Source organism: Sturnira hondurensis, unplaced genomic scaffold (genome assembly GCF_014824575.4).
Source record: "Sturnira hondurensis isolate 20B ecotype Veracruz unplaced genomic scaffold, ASM1482457v3 Scaffold0020642, whole genome shotgun sequence".
NCBI classification, from domain to species: Eukaryota; Metazoa; Chordata; class Mammalia; order Chiroptera; family Phyllostomidae; genus Sturnira; species Sturnira hondurensis.
The window spans coordinates 5,009,554-5,024,004 of record NW_028093273.1 but is presented as its reverse complement, the minus strand read 5'-3'; the positions used below and the strand labels follow the sequence as shown (position 1 = coordinate 5,024,004).

The 14,451-nt window shown below is 41.0% G+C and overlaps 1 protein-coding gene across 1 annotated transcript in view; it reads left to right on the top strand.

Annotated features, from left to right (window-relative positions):
* The window catches only part of OSTF1 (osteoclast stimulating factor 1), a 50,611-nt gene extending 37,161 nt beyond the window's left edge, over positions 1-13,450 (top strand). Inside the window, exons 6-10 of the mRNA XM_037030352.1 lie at positions 57-164; positions 1,117-1,166; positions 4,012-4,090; positions 7,373-7,471; positions 12,937-13,450. Of these exons, the coding sequence (XP_036886247.1) occupies positions 57-164; positions 1,117-1,166; positions 4,012-4,090; positions 7,373-7,471; positions 12,937-12,995 (395 nt within the window). The 3' untranslated portion in view covers positions 12,996-13,450. The remainder of the gene's footprint in view (positions 1-56; positions 165-1,116; positions 1,167-4,011; positions 4,091-7,372; positions 7,472-12,936) is intronic.
* Positions 13,451-14,451: the final 1,001 nt, after the last annotated feature.

Sequence of the window (14,451 nt, the reverse complement as noted above, 5' to 3'; positions counted from 1 at the left end):
AAAACCAAAACCAAGATCCTCTTTCTTGTGTTTTTATAAATGTAAACTTTTTCCAGGCAACCTGAGCTGGTTGAGAGAGTGTCTGGAGAACCGAGTTGGTGTGAATGGCTTAGACAAAGCTGGCAGCACTGCCTTATACTGGGCTTGTCACGGGGGCCACAAAGGTATCACATTTTGTTTGTCACCATAAATGTCTGTGCTACTGAAAAATGGGCTTTGCCTAGGAGAATCAGATTTACAGAAATGAAAAAAAAGCTGGCTATTCTTTTCAAATCCTTTGGAACATCAGCCAATAGCCTTGTTCCTGGAAGCTTTGTTTATAACACAGTAGGTCGAACGTCATTGATCAGCCTCCCTACGTGGACCGTTTTGACTTGAAAGGGTAGAAGCCTCCTTTCCTCTCTCAGACGTGGCAAAGTTACGGGAAAACAACAGTGATGTAAAAACACACCCCACTCTCTAATCTTACAGAAGAAATGGGGCGGAATTGAATTCTCTAAGGCAGCTTTTCCCATGATCTGCTTTTGTGACACACATTTCAAGTTTAGTGCTAACTATTAGATTAAGGAGAAAGAGCATTTGCTTGAGTTAAGTATTCAGTTGGTGACTTTCTCTGTTATAACCAATAGTAGTAATGGCAAGTGGAATTTCTAGATGTATTTCAGACAGGCCAAATTCTACACCACACTCACTCTCTTTATACCTCTCTCTTCAACACAAAAACGTAATCCAAACAACAATGAGAAACAAAGAACCCAACAAATTAAATAGCATAGTGAAAGGGAAATTTATGATTGTCTCCCAAAAGATACCCATTTTATTGTAGCTAAAAAAAAACATCTAGCGGTATAAATATTAAGTATCATAACAAATGTAGAAATATTTCTATAATAGATGTCATGTGAAAATGCAAAGCCAAACAATTTGGAAAAAAATTTCCTTAAATCAACCCTTTAAAGTCTTAAGTCTTCAATTTAGATACATTTAAAAAATTTTACTGCGAGGATTTTCTTGACAATTCATCTAAAAATTCTCTTCTTTAAACTTATGATGCCTAGTTTTGTGAGATTTTTACTTCTCATTATTAAAAAATTATTTGTTCTGTTTGAATTTCAGATATAGTAGAAATGCTATTTACTCAACCAAACATTGAACTGAACCAGCAGGTAAGATTGTTTACAGGAATGTCATTTAACACACCTGCCTTGTTCTCCTTGTACAGCACATGAGCATGAAAAACCAGACCATAGTGTCTTGAACTGACCTTTTTCTGTTTAGTATCTCTCATAAACTTTTAATCAAAATACTATAAGCACATAGTTAAAAAATTATTATTGTACTAAAGTTCAAATTGTACGAAGCCCAAAATGCCTACCACATTCCTCCCTGTATATCACTTTTGGCTTTTAGCTTTTTCTTCTTACCTTCATGTTACTAAGGAAAAGACGTGGAGCTGTCTCAGAATTTGTCATTGTCGTATGCATTTTGGCATCCTGTTGCGTAGGTGAGGGTTTAAGTTTGTCAACTGCCGAACTCTCCTCTCCCGGCGCCCCGGCACTGCAGCACCCGGCCTTCCTTCTGGTGGTCCTCCCAATGTATTGTGTCACAGTGCTTAGTTACGTTGCTCTGTGTTGCTTACATGAGTATGGCTATTTAAATATTGCTCACAGTTTATGTAACTGTTTCTATACTTACTAGCCTTTTCTTGGTATCTCACACACACTTCTGTGCTGTTTTATATTCTCTTGATACACTTTTTGATGATGTGTGAGATAATCAGCTACTTCTTCTCTCCCTGGAATTGCACTTCTAGAAGCCATCCATCCGCGTTCTCGAATCTGAGCTGCTTGGTCTGGGCTGCCCTTTGCTATCTTCCCGGGAAGTCCTTCACCTGTCTCCTGTGTTGAGCCTTCACTTTCCGGGATCCCATGTCTTCCATTTGTTGAAGGCCATCTTTAAGTAGATTCCTGAGAAAGGGGAGCTTGGCATTGATTATTTGGTTGACAGAACCATAGGTTGAAAACGGTTTTCCTCGGTTGCAGGCAGGCCTCTGTGGTGGTGTTCTCTCTGGGGTTGTGTGTGAGAGGTTCAATTCCATTTGGATTCCCATTCCTCTGTGTGGTTTGCTTTTTCCCGTGGTTGGAGTCTGTAGCTTTGGTGTTCTAAAATTTCACAGCCACGGGCTTCAGTGTGGGTCTTTCCCCAGTAATGCTGCCGCATTACTTTTAGCCTGGAAAAATATCTTGTATTATTTCTCTTATGGTCAGTTTTCTGACTGTTTTCTTTGTTTTTTGGTTCTAAGTATCCATCAATAGTTATATTGGACTTTTATTCTGAACCTCCAGTTTTTTTAGTTTCTGAGATTTTCCTTGCTTTTGTCTTCATGATTTATTTTGGTCACATTTTTAATGGCCCAGAGCTCTTTATAAGTTTTCTATTGCTATGTAACAAATTACCACAAACATAGCAGCCTAAAACAATACCCATTTACCTTATATTTTCTGTAGACCCAAATTTTGGGCATGGCACCGATGGGTTCTCTTCTCAGGTCTCACAGGCTGGAATCGAAGTGTTGGCTGCAGTGGGGTTCTCCTTTGGAGCCCACATCCTAGTCCAAGCTCATTCAGGTTGCCAGGGGAATCGAGTTTTTTGTATTGGTGGTAATGTGGCCCTCAGCCTCCAGAGACCAGTGTTCTTTATGGGCAGTTCACAGCATGACTATTCGTTTCTTTCTCAAGGCCATCAGATGGTGCCTGGCACTATACCATACCTTTTTTGGGGGAAAGGGTGCATCTGATTAGGTCAGGGCCACCCAGTATAATCTCTCTTTTGATGAACTCAGCATTGACTGATTAGATATTTAATTATGGGAGTGATATTTTGTTATATTCGCAGCATGCGCCCACACTGAAGAGGAGGGGATTGCACAGTGGGTGTGTGCCAGGGAGCAAGAGTCCTGGGGGCCGTCTTAGAATTCTGCTCACCCTGAGCTCTTTCTTTTACTCCAATTGCCGTTTTAAATAGCATCTTTTTCTTGTTTCATTATTCAGTATCATCTTCTATCTTTGATGTTAATTATAACTTTTTAAAATATTTTCTGCTACTCACAGGTACTGTGTTTTTTCCCTCAGAGATTCATTTATTTTATTTGTTTTGGTTTTTCCTCAAATACAGGAGACTTTCCTCAAATACCTAGTGTCTTTGTTTATCCTTCATGTTTAGGTGAAATTGGAAGCTCTGTGTGCTGGTGGGGCTTGCTGGGGCTGGGTGGGCTTCTCCACAGGGTGAAATGTGAAGTCCTGGTGTTGTGTTGGGTTGTCCCCAGGCACCAGTATGAGTGCTCACTCCCTCCATGCTGTGTGGGGCTGTTCAGCTTCCCATCCCTGCCTGGGGTGCGTGTTAGACTGCGGGTCGGGCAGGAGGCCATACTGCTGGGAGACTGGGCTTGCCACTCAGTTGTTAGGTTTTTCGCCTACCCCCCTGGTTTTATTTTCTGGCCTCATTGCCACCTTTTCTTGTCCCTAGTGTCCATGAGCTTGGAAACTATCTGGTTAATTTCTTGACAGGGTAATTCTAGCACCTGTACTGGCTCATCTGGCAGCAAGGAGAGCGGCAGGTGATCTGGGCCTCTGAGGTTACTCCTTGTAAACCCTTTCACACAGCAGCCTTGTTTTCACCCCCGTGCCTCATTCCTGCCCCAGTGCCGCCAGACATCTCCAGTTCCTAATTCACACCAGGCTTCTGGGGGCGATCTGCTTGCTTCCTCTTGGTGTCTTCCTCTGTGGGCGTCTGCACCCCACTTGGGATTTGGCACAGCAGTTTCCGTTCCTCCATCCCAGTCTCTCCCAGCGTCACTCACTCCCGTGTCTCCAGTCTCCTTGCACTCTTTGGAATTGTATATGAAGATAACTTCCTTATCATTTGAGGTTTACTGGAGTGGGCCTCAACTCCCGTGTGTTTCCAGTCCACACTCTAATTTTAAAATGGTACTCACTCTTTTTATTGCCGTAGAACAAGTTGGGAGACACAGCTCTGCATGCGGCTGCGTGGAAGGGTTATGCAGATATTGTCGAGTTGCTTCTGGCAAAAGGTAAAGTGCGTTGCGCTCATCTGATTTTTGCTTATCCTGAAAAATAGACTACATCTGACTGTATCATTTGAAAGAATAAGAAGAGTGATAGGCTCTTTAGGTGTCTTATTTTAGAATTGGGACTTTTAACCTCTACTCTGCATCACAGAGTTGTTATGTTAAGATGGAATTTTTGAGGTGACTTGGGTAAGTTTTTAGTTTTAAATAAAAACCGTGGTGAGTTACACAATTACATATATTAATTTTAATAAAAACTTACTGAACATTCTGTGGGGGTAAAGGACCTTAGAAGGCGTGTTTCGTGGTGTGTGTGTGCGTGCGTGGGTGTGTGTGTGCATGAACAGACCGAGCAGGTCCTGTCTGTCTGCTCTGAGAAAGTGGTGTGGATCTGGATTCTGCTGTTTTTGTTCTCACAGGAAGTCTTGGTAGATAAGGAAGATTTCTGTGGCTGCGGTGTCCTGCTCTGAGCTGAGCAGGTGTTAGACATACAGGGAATGGGAGAAGATCCCTTGATTTTCTGTTTTCACACAGGTCAGAGGGAAATCTGAAATGATGGACTGACCGTCCATTTATCCATCTGTCCCACAAACATTAGCCCTTGCAGAGAGCCAGGCTTATCACTCCGTACCACACCCTGGTCCATAGGGCTGTAAGATGCTTGTGCCCCCAGGGCACATGTTACGTGGATGCACTATCATTAGGGCTCCTTGGAGCAATGTTGGGAGATAGGAGAGGAAATGTTTCTGATTTGAAGTATGTTGATGGTGTACCTCTATGTCTAAAAGATGGGACACCCTTTCCCCATGCGCCCCTCCAGAGGTTGTGCCGAGAGCTGTGCCATCTGCTCTGCCACCGCTGGCTCATGTGCTCTTGAGCCCTTGAGATAAGGCTGGTGTGCATTGGGGTGTGCTGTGAGTGTAAAATGCACTGCAGGTTCAGAGAAATTAGTGAAAAAACGTGAAACATCACAACCATTTTTACAATGGTGACATGATGAAGTGAGAACCTTTCAGATATACTGGGTAAAATAAAATACCTTATCTAAATGAATTTCACTTTTGGAAAATGTGGCCACTGGAAAATTGAAAATTGCGTATGCCCCTCACTGTATTTCCGTTGGGCAGTGCCAGGTGAGAAGGACACAGGGAATGGCTGTTTCTTTTCAGCATGGCTGTCTCTGAGCATTTCCTGGCCCGACAGAAAGCACGTCTGAGTTGAAGTATAATTTAATGTAAGAAATGATTAGTCGCAGAACTATCAACCCTCAGGAGCTTTTTTAAATCCTCACCTGAGGATATGTTTATTGATTTGAGAGGGAGGGAGAGATTGAGAGAGAAGGAGAGAGAGACATCAACGTGACATCAATGTGAGAAACATCGATGGGTTGAGAGAGAGAAAGAAAGAGACAGAGTGAGAGACATCAGTGTGAGAGAGAAACATCTATTGGTTGCATCCTCTACTGGATGCAACCAATGGATGCTCCTCTACTGGAGATCAAACCTGCAACCTTTTGATGTGTGGGATGATGATCCAACCTACTGAACCCCCAGCCAGGGAAACCCTTAGGACTTTTGACCTGTAGGGAAGAAGGGTTTAGATCTAACCCTGTGGATAGATCTAATTCTGCTCAGAGACAGATTTTCACACATCACCTCCATATTCCTAATTAAACATACTACTTTATTTCTGGACTTAATATTTTTGTGCTTTTAAGTTTTAGGACATTTGTTTTTTGTTTGTTGAAGAGGATGTGGTTGCAAAGAAAATGGCATTTTCACACATGTGGCAGAAAGTATAAGTTGGTAAAGCCTTTTTGGAAAGCGGTCTAACAGTAGTTGGCAGAATTAAAAATGTACATATTCTTACATTTCAACATCCCTTCTAGGAAGTTGTCCTTCAGAAATATATAAACAAAGGTGTTTGCAAGGAGGTTCATGGCAGCATTGTTTGTGATAATAAAAATTAGGAACGACAGTTTATGTGCCCCTCAATAGGGGAGTGATCAAATAAAATTTGGAGCATCCACAACATGGGATATTTATAAACATTTAAATAGATTGAGTTATAAGTATGCATACTACTAAGAAATCAGTAGCGTTATAAATTGTTACGTTACAAAAATCTTGGGGGCCAACAGGTATAAACTTTCCGTTATAAAATGAGTCATGGGGTTGGGGTGTGCAGCATGACGACTATAGTTGACGCTGTATTGCGTACTTGAAAGTTGCTAAGGGCGTAGATCTTAAAAGTTCTCATCACATAAAAATGTTTTTTGGGAACTGTGTGGTGAAGGATGTTAGCTAGATTTACTGTGGTGATCATTTCACAATACGATTTCAGAATTGTATTATGTAGTTGAAACTAATTGTATATGTCAACTGTATATAAAAAGTGGAGTTACAGACCAATACCTGTGGTATGATTTTGTGTGTCTGTACATACATGTCTGAGAATGCATTCATGCACCCAGAGGACATAACTGATGCCCACGTCTGGGGAATGGTTGCCTCTGGAGAAGGTAGAAAATGGGGAAGGACGATTTGTTGGGAGATGAGATGGGACATGGTTTTGTCCAGCGTACTTCCATATTTTTGAATCTTTAATGATTCATGAATTATGATATAATCTTTAATACAATAAAGGCAAGGAAAAAAGTATGTGGAAGGTGGGCTACAGGAATTATGCATTGATTGGCTCTGGGTTTTATGTTGTTGCTGTTCTGCCACTTTACATGACAGTATACTTATAGATAGAAAATATTAACCCCCTCGAGCTCAACCTACACGGTCCTTTCCATAGACCTTCTTGAACATAAGAAGCAAAGGGTGTATTGAATTTAATCTCCAAACATTCATGCTGAGGCACATTAACTATTGGGGGCCACCTGATTTAGGATTTACCATAAGGACGGTGAACTCCTCACTGAAACGTTCGTATGAAATTCTGCAGGGGCTGGGAGGGCAAGGCTATATTTTGATTGTGCATAATTCTCACAGCTGCAGCAACATGCTCCCTGATTAAAGACACCAAATACACTATACTATTTTTTAAACACTTTCAGTTATTTTTTTATTAAATGTATTGAGGTGACATTGGCTAATAAGAACACATAGCTCATTATTACTGGTTTGAGAGAGTTTTTCTGCTTTCAAAAAGCTACTGCTAGGGCTGAAAAGATCTCCAGTTAGTTTTGCCAAAAGTGATCAGTTTTGATGGAAAAGAGGACTGGCTGCTACTGTAGTCTTCAAAAACATCTAATGTACTTTTCTTGTGTTGGGGAAGGTGCTAGAACAGACTTACGGAACAATGAAAACAAGCTGGCCCTGGACATGGCTACTAATGCTGCCTGTGCGACTCTGCTGAAGAAGAAGCAGGGAACAGGTATTCGGTTTAACCCTCTTTCTCCGGCGGTGCCGTCATCGCTAAGATTTATCTACTTAGTGTTGGGAAAAGAATTTTCTTGCTAAACTCTTAAGGTGATTCTGAAGTTCGATTTTATATCCTTGATCTAAGTCAGAACCTCTGACCCAGCAGGATACCCTCATGCAAACAAATTAAATATACTGATTTTTGTATATCTTTTTGTTTCTTACCACCAAATTCTGATCACCTTGCTTTCCATGATCTCTTTTCAGATACGTTTTTTTTTTTTTGAGTGGAGAGAGCTAAATATTTTTAACTTAAGCACTCAACGACTCCACGATTATATTTTGCTTCTATTTTAAATGAGGGTATCAATAAACTATAATCAGGATCACCCTAGACTTTGTAAACATTTTGGCATTTATTGTATATATCATGGTACTACATACAGGTTTTAAAGATGAAGTTTGGGTGTACATTCTTAAAGATAAAAGTAGCTAGTGATGTGGGAGAATAGGTTTGAAAAAAAGAAAGATTTGTGCGGTTGCTTTGTAGGGGTGTTAAAAAAAAGTGTTAAACACAATTGCAATCATCCCTGATTACTGTTCCGAGAACGGATGTTGATTTGACCTCTCAGTATATAGCCTATTGAATGTGTCTCCCCAGAATCATTCTAATGTGGCAATTCCTGAAACAAATGCTGGGAGGGTGTGCCTTGTCATGAGAAAAGGCAGTCTTGTGCTGTCCCATACATATTCCATTCCTCCAAAGGAGTGGAATAGCAACAAAAGAAGCAACAAAATAAAGTCAGTCCCCTGGTTTCCTGTTCCAATGCAAAATTTCAGCCTCTTCTTCATAGCTCACCAAGGGAGCTTCCCGGAATTATCCCCCTTACCTATCATCACATTCCTGTCATCACCCTCCTCACGAATCTATTGTACCTTTTTGTCCTTTATTCCAGGTGTGTGTTTATTCCACATTCTTATGTCTTTCAATTTCAGATATATAATGCAAACTACTAAGCAGTTTGTGACTCTTTAATTATTTCAGCCGTTAGTGGTCAGTGGCAGAGCAGGTCTTTAAAGTAATTACTCTTGCGCAGATGAAATAGGTTCTACTGAGTGAGTGAGAAAGTGCTTACCAACTGAGTGGTGCTCCCCAGATACATTTTTACTGAGCAGCTCTGTTTGCAGCCCTGAGGGAGAGATGCATACTTGGGGTGGACCTCCTAATCCTTGCTGCCTGGGATGGGTCAGGAAGTAGGACTCTGGCTTAATGTCCTTTCTGCACCACTGACTTCCTGTTGCTCTGTGGGTTGTTAGAATCTCATTCATAGTATGAGCTTGATCTTGACAGGCAAGGAAGATCCCAAACCTGCTTACACCCTACAGAGCTGCACCCAGAAACTTCAATATGAGCAGCAGGATCAGGGAGAGACAGGTGGCAAAGTCTTCTCTTTGTCCCTCGCCTCTTTGCAGTCCTTGTAGAACGGCGCTAGAAGGGGTGTGCTCTTTTTCTCTGTTCTCCAGGTGTCTTTAGTCTGCCTTCCTAAATACGTACTGATTGGATAAGGGATTCCTTAAGGAGGTAATCTTGAGGACTGGCAGGCACACAGAGCCAGGAGATAAATTTTCACATTTCAATTTTCGTTTTACCTTTTTTTCTTTTTTTACTTATTTTTTAGTATACTTTATTGATTATGCTATTACAGTTGTCCCATTGTTTCCTCCCCTTTATTCCCTTCCACCCTGCACGCCCCCTACACCAGCATCCTCCCTTTTAGTGTATGTCCATGGGTCGTACATATAAATTCCTTGGTTATTGGACTTCCGTATATTTTGATTTTCTGGCAGTTCTGGTTGTTTTTTGTTTTTAAATTTGTTGTTGTCCTTCTTTTGGTTGTGCAAGGAGGCAAAGTGTATCTACCTATGCCTCCGTCTTGGCTGCCATGTTACCTTTTATTTCTTGCTTCATTTCTCCAATCATCCAGTTAAAAAGTTTTTTTTTAATTTATATTTTGATCCTAGTTGGAATGACAGTTTGAATATTGAACTAATTACCAGCATGAACTCTAAGCTGGAAAAAGTATATTCTGATATTATTGTCTACTTTTAAAAGCACATCTTGGATTTTTTAAAAATATTTATTATTTATTTTACTTTTAGACAGTGGGGACGGAAGGGAGAAAGAGAGGGAAAGAAAAATCAATGTGTGGTTGCCTCTCACACACCTGACTCTGGGGGGACCTGGCGCACAACCCAGGCATATGCCTTGACTGGGAATCAAACCAGAGACCCCCTTGGTTCGCAGGCTGGTGCTTAATCCACTGAGCCACACTAGCCAGGGCCACATCTTGGATTTTTTATGGGGACAAAATAATTTACTTGTTTTAGTTACTATGGAGGGTAACTTTAGGGTATGGAGGTGGGGTGAGGGTCATATGTGTACATTAAGGTCATAAATCCTAAGTGTATAGCTAAGTGATGACTTTTTTACTGTGCATGCACTTACTTGCCACAACTCTGATCAAGATAAAAAACATTCCCCATACTCCAGAAGCCATCCTCAGCATCCTTACTTCTTTCATCATAGATCATCAGCTCTGCTTGTTCTTGAACTTGATGTAAATGGAATCAAGAAGTATGCACTTTTTTGTGTCTAACTTCTTCCCTTTAACATTATTTCTATGACATTTAGCCATGTTATTATGTCTGTTCTTCCACCATTTATTTATATATTGTTTGTCTATATGTCTCTCTATCTGAAGTGCTGATCCCTGATTTGGAACACGTTAAGTCCAGTGCAGTGAGACTGAGGAAAAATGGAAGTGAGGTCAAGGAGCCTGGGAAGTGCTGCTAGGTGATACATGATCTTGTTGGTCATGCTCCAAGATAGGCGATGAAGAGAGATTCAGCTCATGACTCAGCATTTGTCCATATGAGAAGTTCCCAGACACGCTGTGCCTCAGAGCAGTCTGTTAAAGGAAGGAAGGGAAGGGGATGCATTTGCCCAGCTCATTTCTGTCTCTCGAGCACCACGGCAAGTCGTCTTTGTCTTCCTGGCAGGAGAAACGAGGTTGTAAGAAGTGCACTGAAGGACAGGAATGTCTCAAATACTGCAAAACACAGGATTGTTGTAACAAAGCAGAAGGGGAAAGAACTTTGCTGTTTCTCTTTTTGCCTTTAGCTTAAAAGGCTAGTTTTCCCAAGTTGGCAGCCAGTACTGACGTTTGTGGGTGTCCGTGGGACAGAGTATATTTCTCCCAGGTCTCCAGAACTCTCGTATGGAGGATGGAGAAGAACATAATGAATCTGGAGTCTTCTGGTAGTTGGGAGGTGAAATCGTTGAGGCTGGCCTCTGTTCTGCTTGCAGCACTTGTTCTTTATCTTTCTCCTCTCATATAAAATAAATTAGTTTCTACGCCCCTGTTCTGACTCTCCCGTGTCCCTCCCTTTTTCTCGATAATCATTTTCTTAAACATGTAAAGATTTTTTACAAAGTTCCAAAGTCATTAACATACCAAAAGTTAATGTCCTTAATATTATTGTGTCATTTTCAAAATTTGCCATTTTTTTATACTTATTTATTCTTTGCTTACTTATTTATCTGTTTATTTACTTACACTTTGTGTGAGTCAGGGTGCAAATTAGGTAATTGATAGGTATATCTCTTAGGGTTTTTTTTTTTAATTTTTTAGATTATTTATTTATTTATTTATTTATGTATCTTTAGAGGGGAAGGAGAGAGGGAGAGAAACATCAATGTATGGTTGCCTTTCGTGCATCCCCTGCTGGGAGTTGGCCTGCAGGGAACCAGCCTGCAACCCAGGCATGTGCCCTGACTGGGAATCGAACCGCGATCCTCTGGTTCGCAGGCTCATGCTCAATCCACTGAGCTACGCCAGCCAGGGCTTCTCTTAGGTTTTTTAAAAAAAAACAAAGTAATGTTTCCTTTTCCTTTCCTCTTCCCTCATTTTTAGCTTTGTAATTCATTCATTAAAGCGACTGGGTCAGTTTACCTGAGATTCCCAGTGTAGACGTTGTAAGTGTGCGTTTCCATGGTGTTGTTGGGCGTGCTCCCCTGTCAGCTGCAGTTTTGTCCATTGATGTCAGATCTAGAGGTTTGGTGAGATTTAGATCTAGCTGTCTTAGGGGGAGAGGAAAGAGCACTTCATAAAGAAAATCATGTTCTCCCATCAGAGGCACGCGTATGATATCTGGTCTTCACTCATCCTGCGATGTCAGCATCCACTGATGAGCATTGTTTAGATTCATTGTTTCACTAGTGGTTGCAAAACGGTGATGTTCTAATTCTTTCCCTCTGTTATTAGCTGGAACATCCTCTCAAGAAAAATTTCTCCTCATCAGCTCTTCATGTAGCAGAAGTAGAATAAAGACTTGATTTTTGCCCTTCATTTGTTTTCAAAATAGCATAGTGGTTCCCTGTCATTCTCCACTGGGGACCAACAGATTCCCTCTGGTGTGTGCTGAAACATTTGGTGTGTTTTAATTCCTTATAATTAGTACCTTTATTGATATCTTTGGCTAGTGAAGGTCCGGTTGGGTCCTGAACCCTTCAATGTGATGCCGTCTTCGGCAGAAACCTTGCTTTGTGGCGTGACAAATGGTTCCTGGTGCACTTCTACATTTTCTGTCCCAGACTTGAAATGAGTCAAATCCCCAGTGAGCTGTGGGACGTAGTACTTAGAGACCACGATTGGGGTGCTATACCATATATTATTAAGCTCTGACAAGGTGTTTACATGTGTATTTCAATCCCCCCAACCCCCGAAATTATGCCTAGTGTAACCTGTTGCTGTAGAAATTTGACTAGAAAGTTGAGTGGGTGAATAGTTAAAGCTCTGATGTCTCCCTTTTGAACCCTGTTCAAGGTTGATTTTACATTTGATGAAGTTCAGCTCTTTCTATTTCAAAACTTGCATTTATTTATTTTTTATTTCAATCTTTTGCTTCTGAGTATACTTTATCAGTGTTTTCAGTAATGAAACTGAAGCCTCTGTGTTTTCATTTTCTTTCTTTTCTTTCTTATCCCTCATTAGTTGTCTTTCTACGCAGTGACCTTGCCTTCAGGTAAGGCCACAGCTCTGTGGACTGACTGCGCGCTGGCGTTGGGAGAGGGGGTTGGCAGCACAGTTGTGAGAGGGGCAGGGCGCCCGGAGTGCTCCACGTTAGTCAGGGTGCATTTGTGCGAGTCAGAGCCATGACGCCTCAGCCCCTCATGCCCTACTAGTTTGTATGTCTATGGAACATGCAGACAGATGTGTTTGTCGGCCTCTGAGGCTGCAGAGTCGGAACAGTTAGGCCAAAAAGCCAAAGTTGAGAAAGATCCTGAGCAAAGTACATCCTCCGGGTCTGAGGGAAGGCGACAGTTTGTTGAATTGCTAGGAGCTTTGAAAGTGAAAGGAAAATCCAAGCAATTTTAAATTTCTTTGCTTTGCTTTCTCCCTCTATTTTGTTGTTTAGATGGCGTTCGAACATTAAGCAATGCTGAGGATTATCTTGATGAAGAGGACTCAGATTAATTCCCTTCCGAAGCCTGAAGAGCTAAAACGTCTGTTGCTTTTGCCATTCCAAAACCTTGTCTTTGCCAGAAGAGTGTTGGTAACAGTTTTTTTTTTTAAAGTCTGTATGAACATGGCAGTACTGCACTGTGTTTGAGTAGAACATGTAAATGAATAGTTCTCACCTTTGGTTTGCCAATAAGTGACTGGATACTTTGCTGTGTAAAGTACATTTTTGTTCACCAGAATAGAACAACAAGAAGAGATTATTGCTATTTATCAAGTTAAAGGAATTTTAAGAATTTATTCTTTAAAAAATTAGGATTTTTTTTTTTTTAGTTAAAGTTCTTTACCTCAAGGATTGAGCTATTTTGGACGGATTTTTCAAGGGGGGAGATGCTTATTATAATAATAAACCAAATGTAACAGGAAATCGTCAGTTATTCTGACAGAAATAAACATTTTAAGAGACTTTATTCCTTTTGTCTATTTTTCTGGTATTACTCTTGGCTGGTAAATAAATAAAGCTTTTTATATTTAGGTAAAGACTGATTTTATTTTTTAAAATGTTATGTTTGGCATGGAAGAGTCAGAATAGGCAGATTTCTGTTCCCCTTTATCTGCTTTGCTTAAAGTCAAGATAATAATCATCATTTCTAATAAAACATAGAACTTTAATAATTATGGGGCTTTCAATTTTATACCCAAGGTTATACTTAGAATGGAGAAACCTAGCCGCTCATTCCAGTTTGCTTAAGGTTTGAAAGGTTAAAAATGATGCACTGGCCAGGTGCCAGTTGGTCCAAGTGTTGTCCTTACAGGACAGGGTTGCGGGTTTGGTCTCTAGTCAAGGCACAAACAAGAAGCAACCAATGCACTCGTAAGTAGAGGGAACAACACATTGATGTTTCTGTCTGTCTGTCTGTCTGTCTCTCCCTCTCCCCCCTCCCTTCCTCTCTCTCTCTCAAATCAATAAATAAAATTTGAAAATAAAGAAGTGATTTCCTCATTATGGAAGATGCTGTAGTTTTTCATCGTGGAGTAGCCAGGAGCCATGAAATTTGGCTCTCAGTTTTTACTTTGGTAGTACCATTTGTTTTCTCCAAGCAGGGCTCTATAATAATGTTCGGATTTTTTTGCGTAACTATCAGTCAACAGTTCAGGGAGCCTTCTCTGTTACTGAAGTGACACTTCATTTGAGATTCTAATTTTGTATCACTACTCTGAATTAAAAATGACATGGCTGTTGATGTTTGTCCAGGTTCCAGGTGCTGGGCCCAGGACTATGTGTTGTGAGAAGACTTCGATACTAATTTCGAAAAACGCAGTGGTGAAGAGAAGGAAATGTCTGAAGGAGGAAGTGGGTTAGCTCAGGAAACAAAGAACTGCCTGCGTCAGGGGGTTCTGTCTGTGACCGTTCGGGTTCTCTCCCTCTGGTGCCTTGGGAAGGGATGCCCGGAGAGGCCTGTTGGAGGCC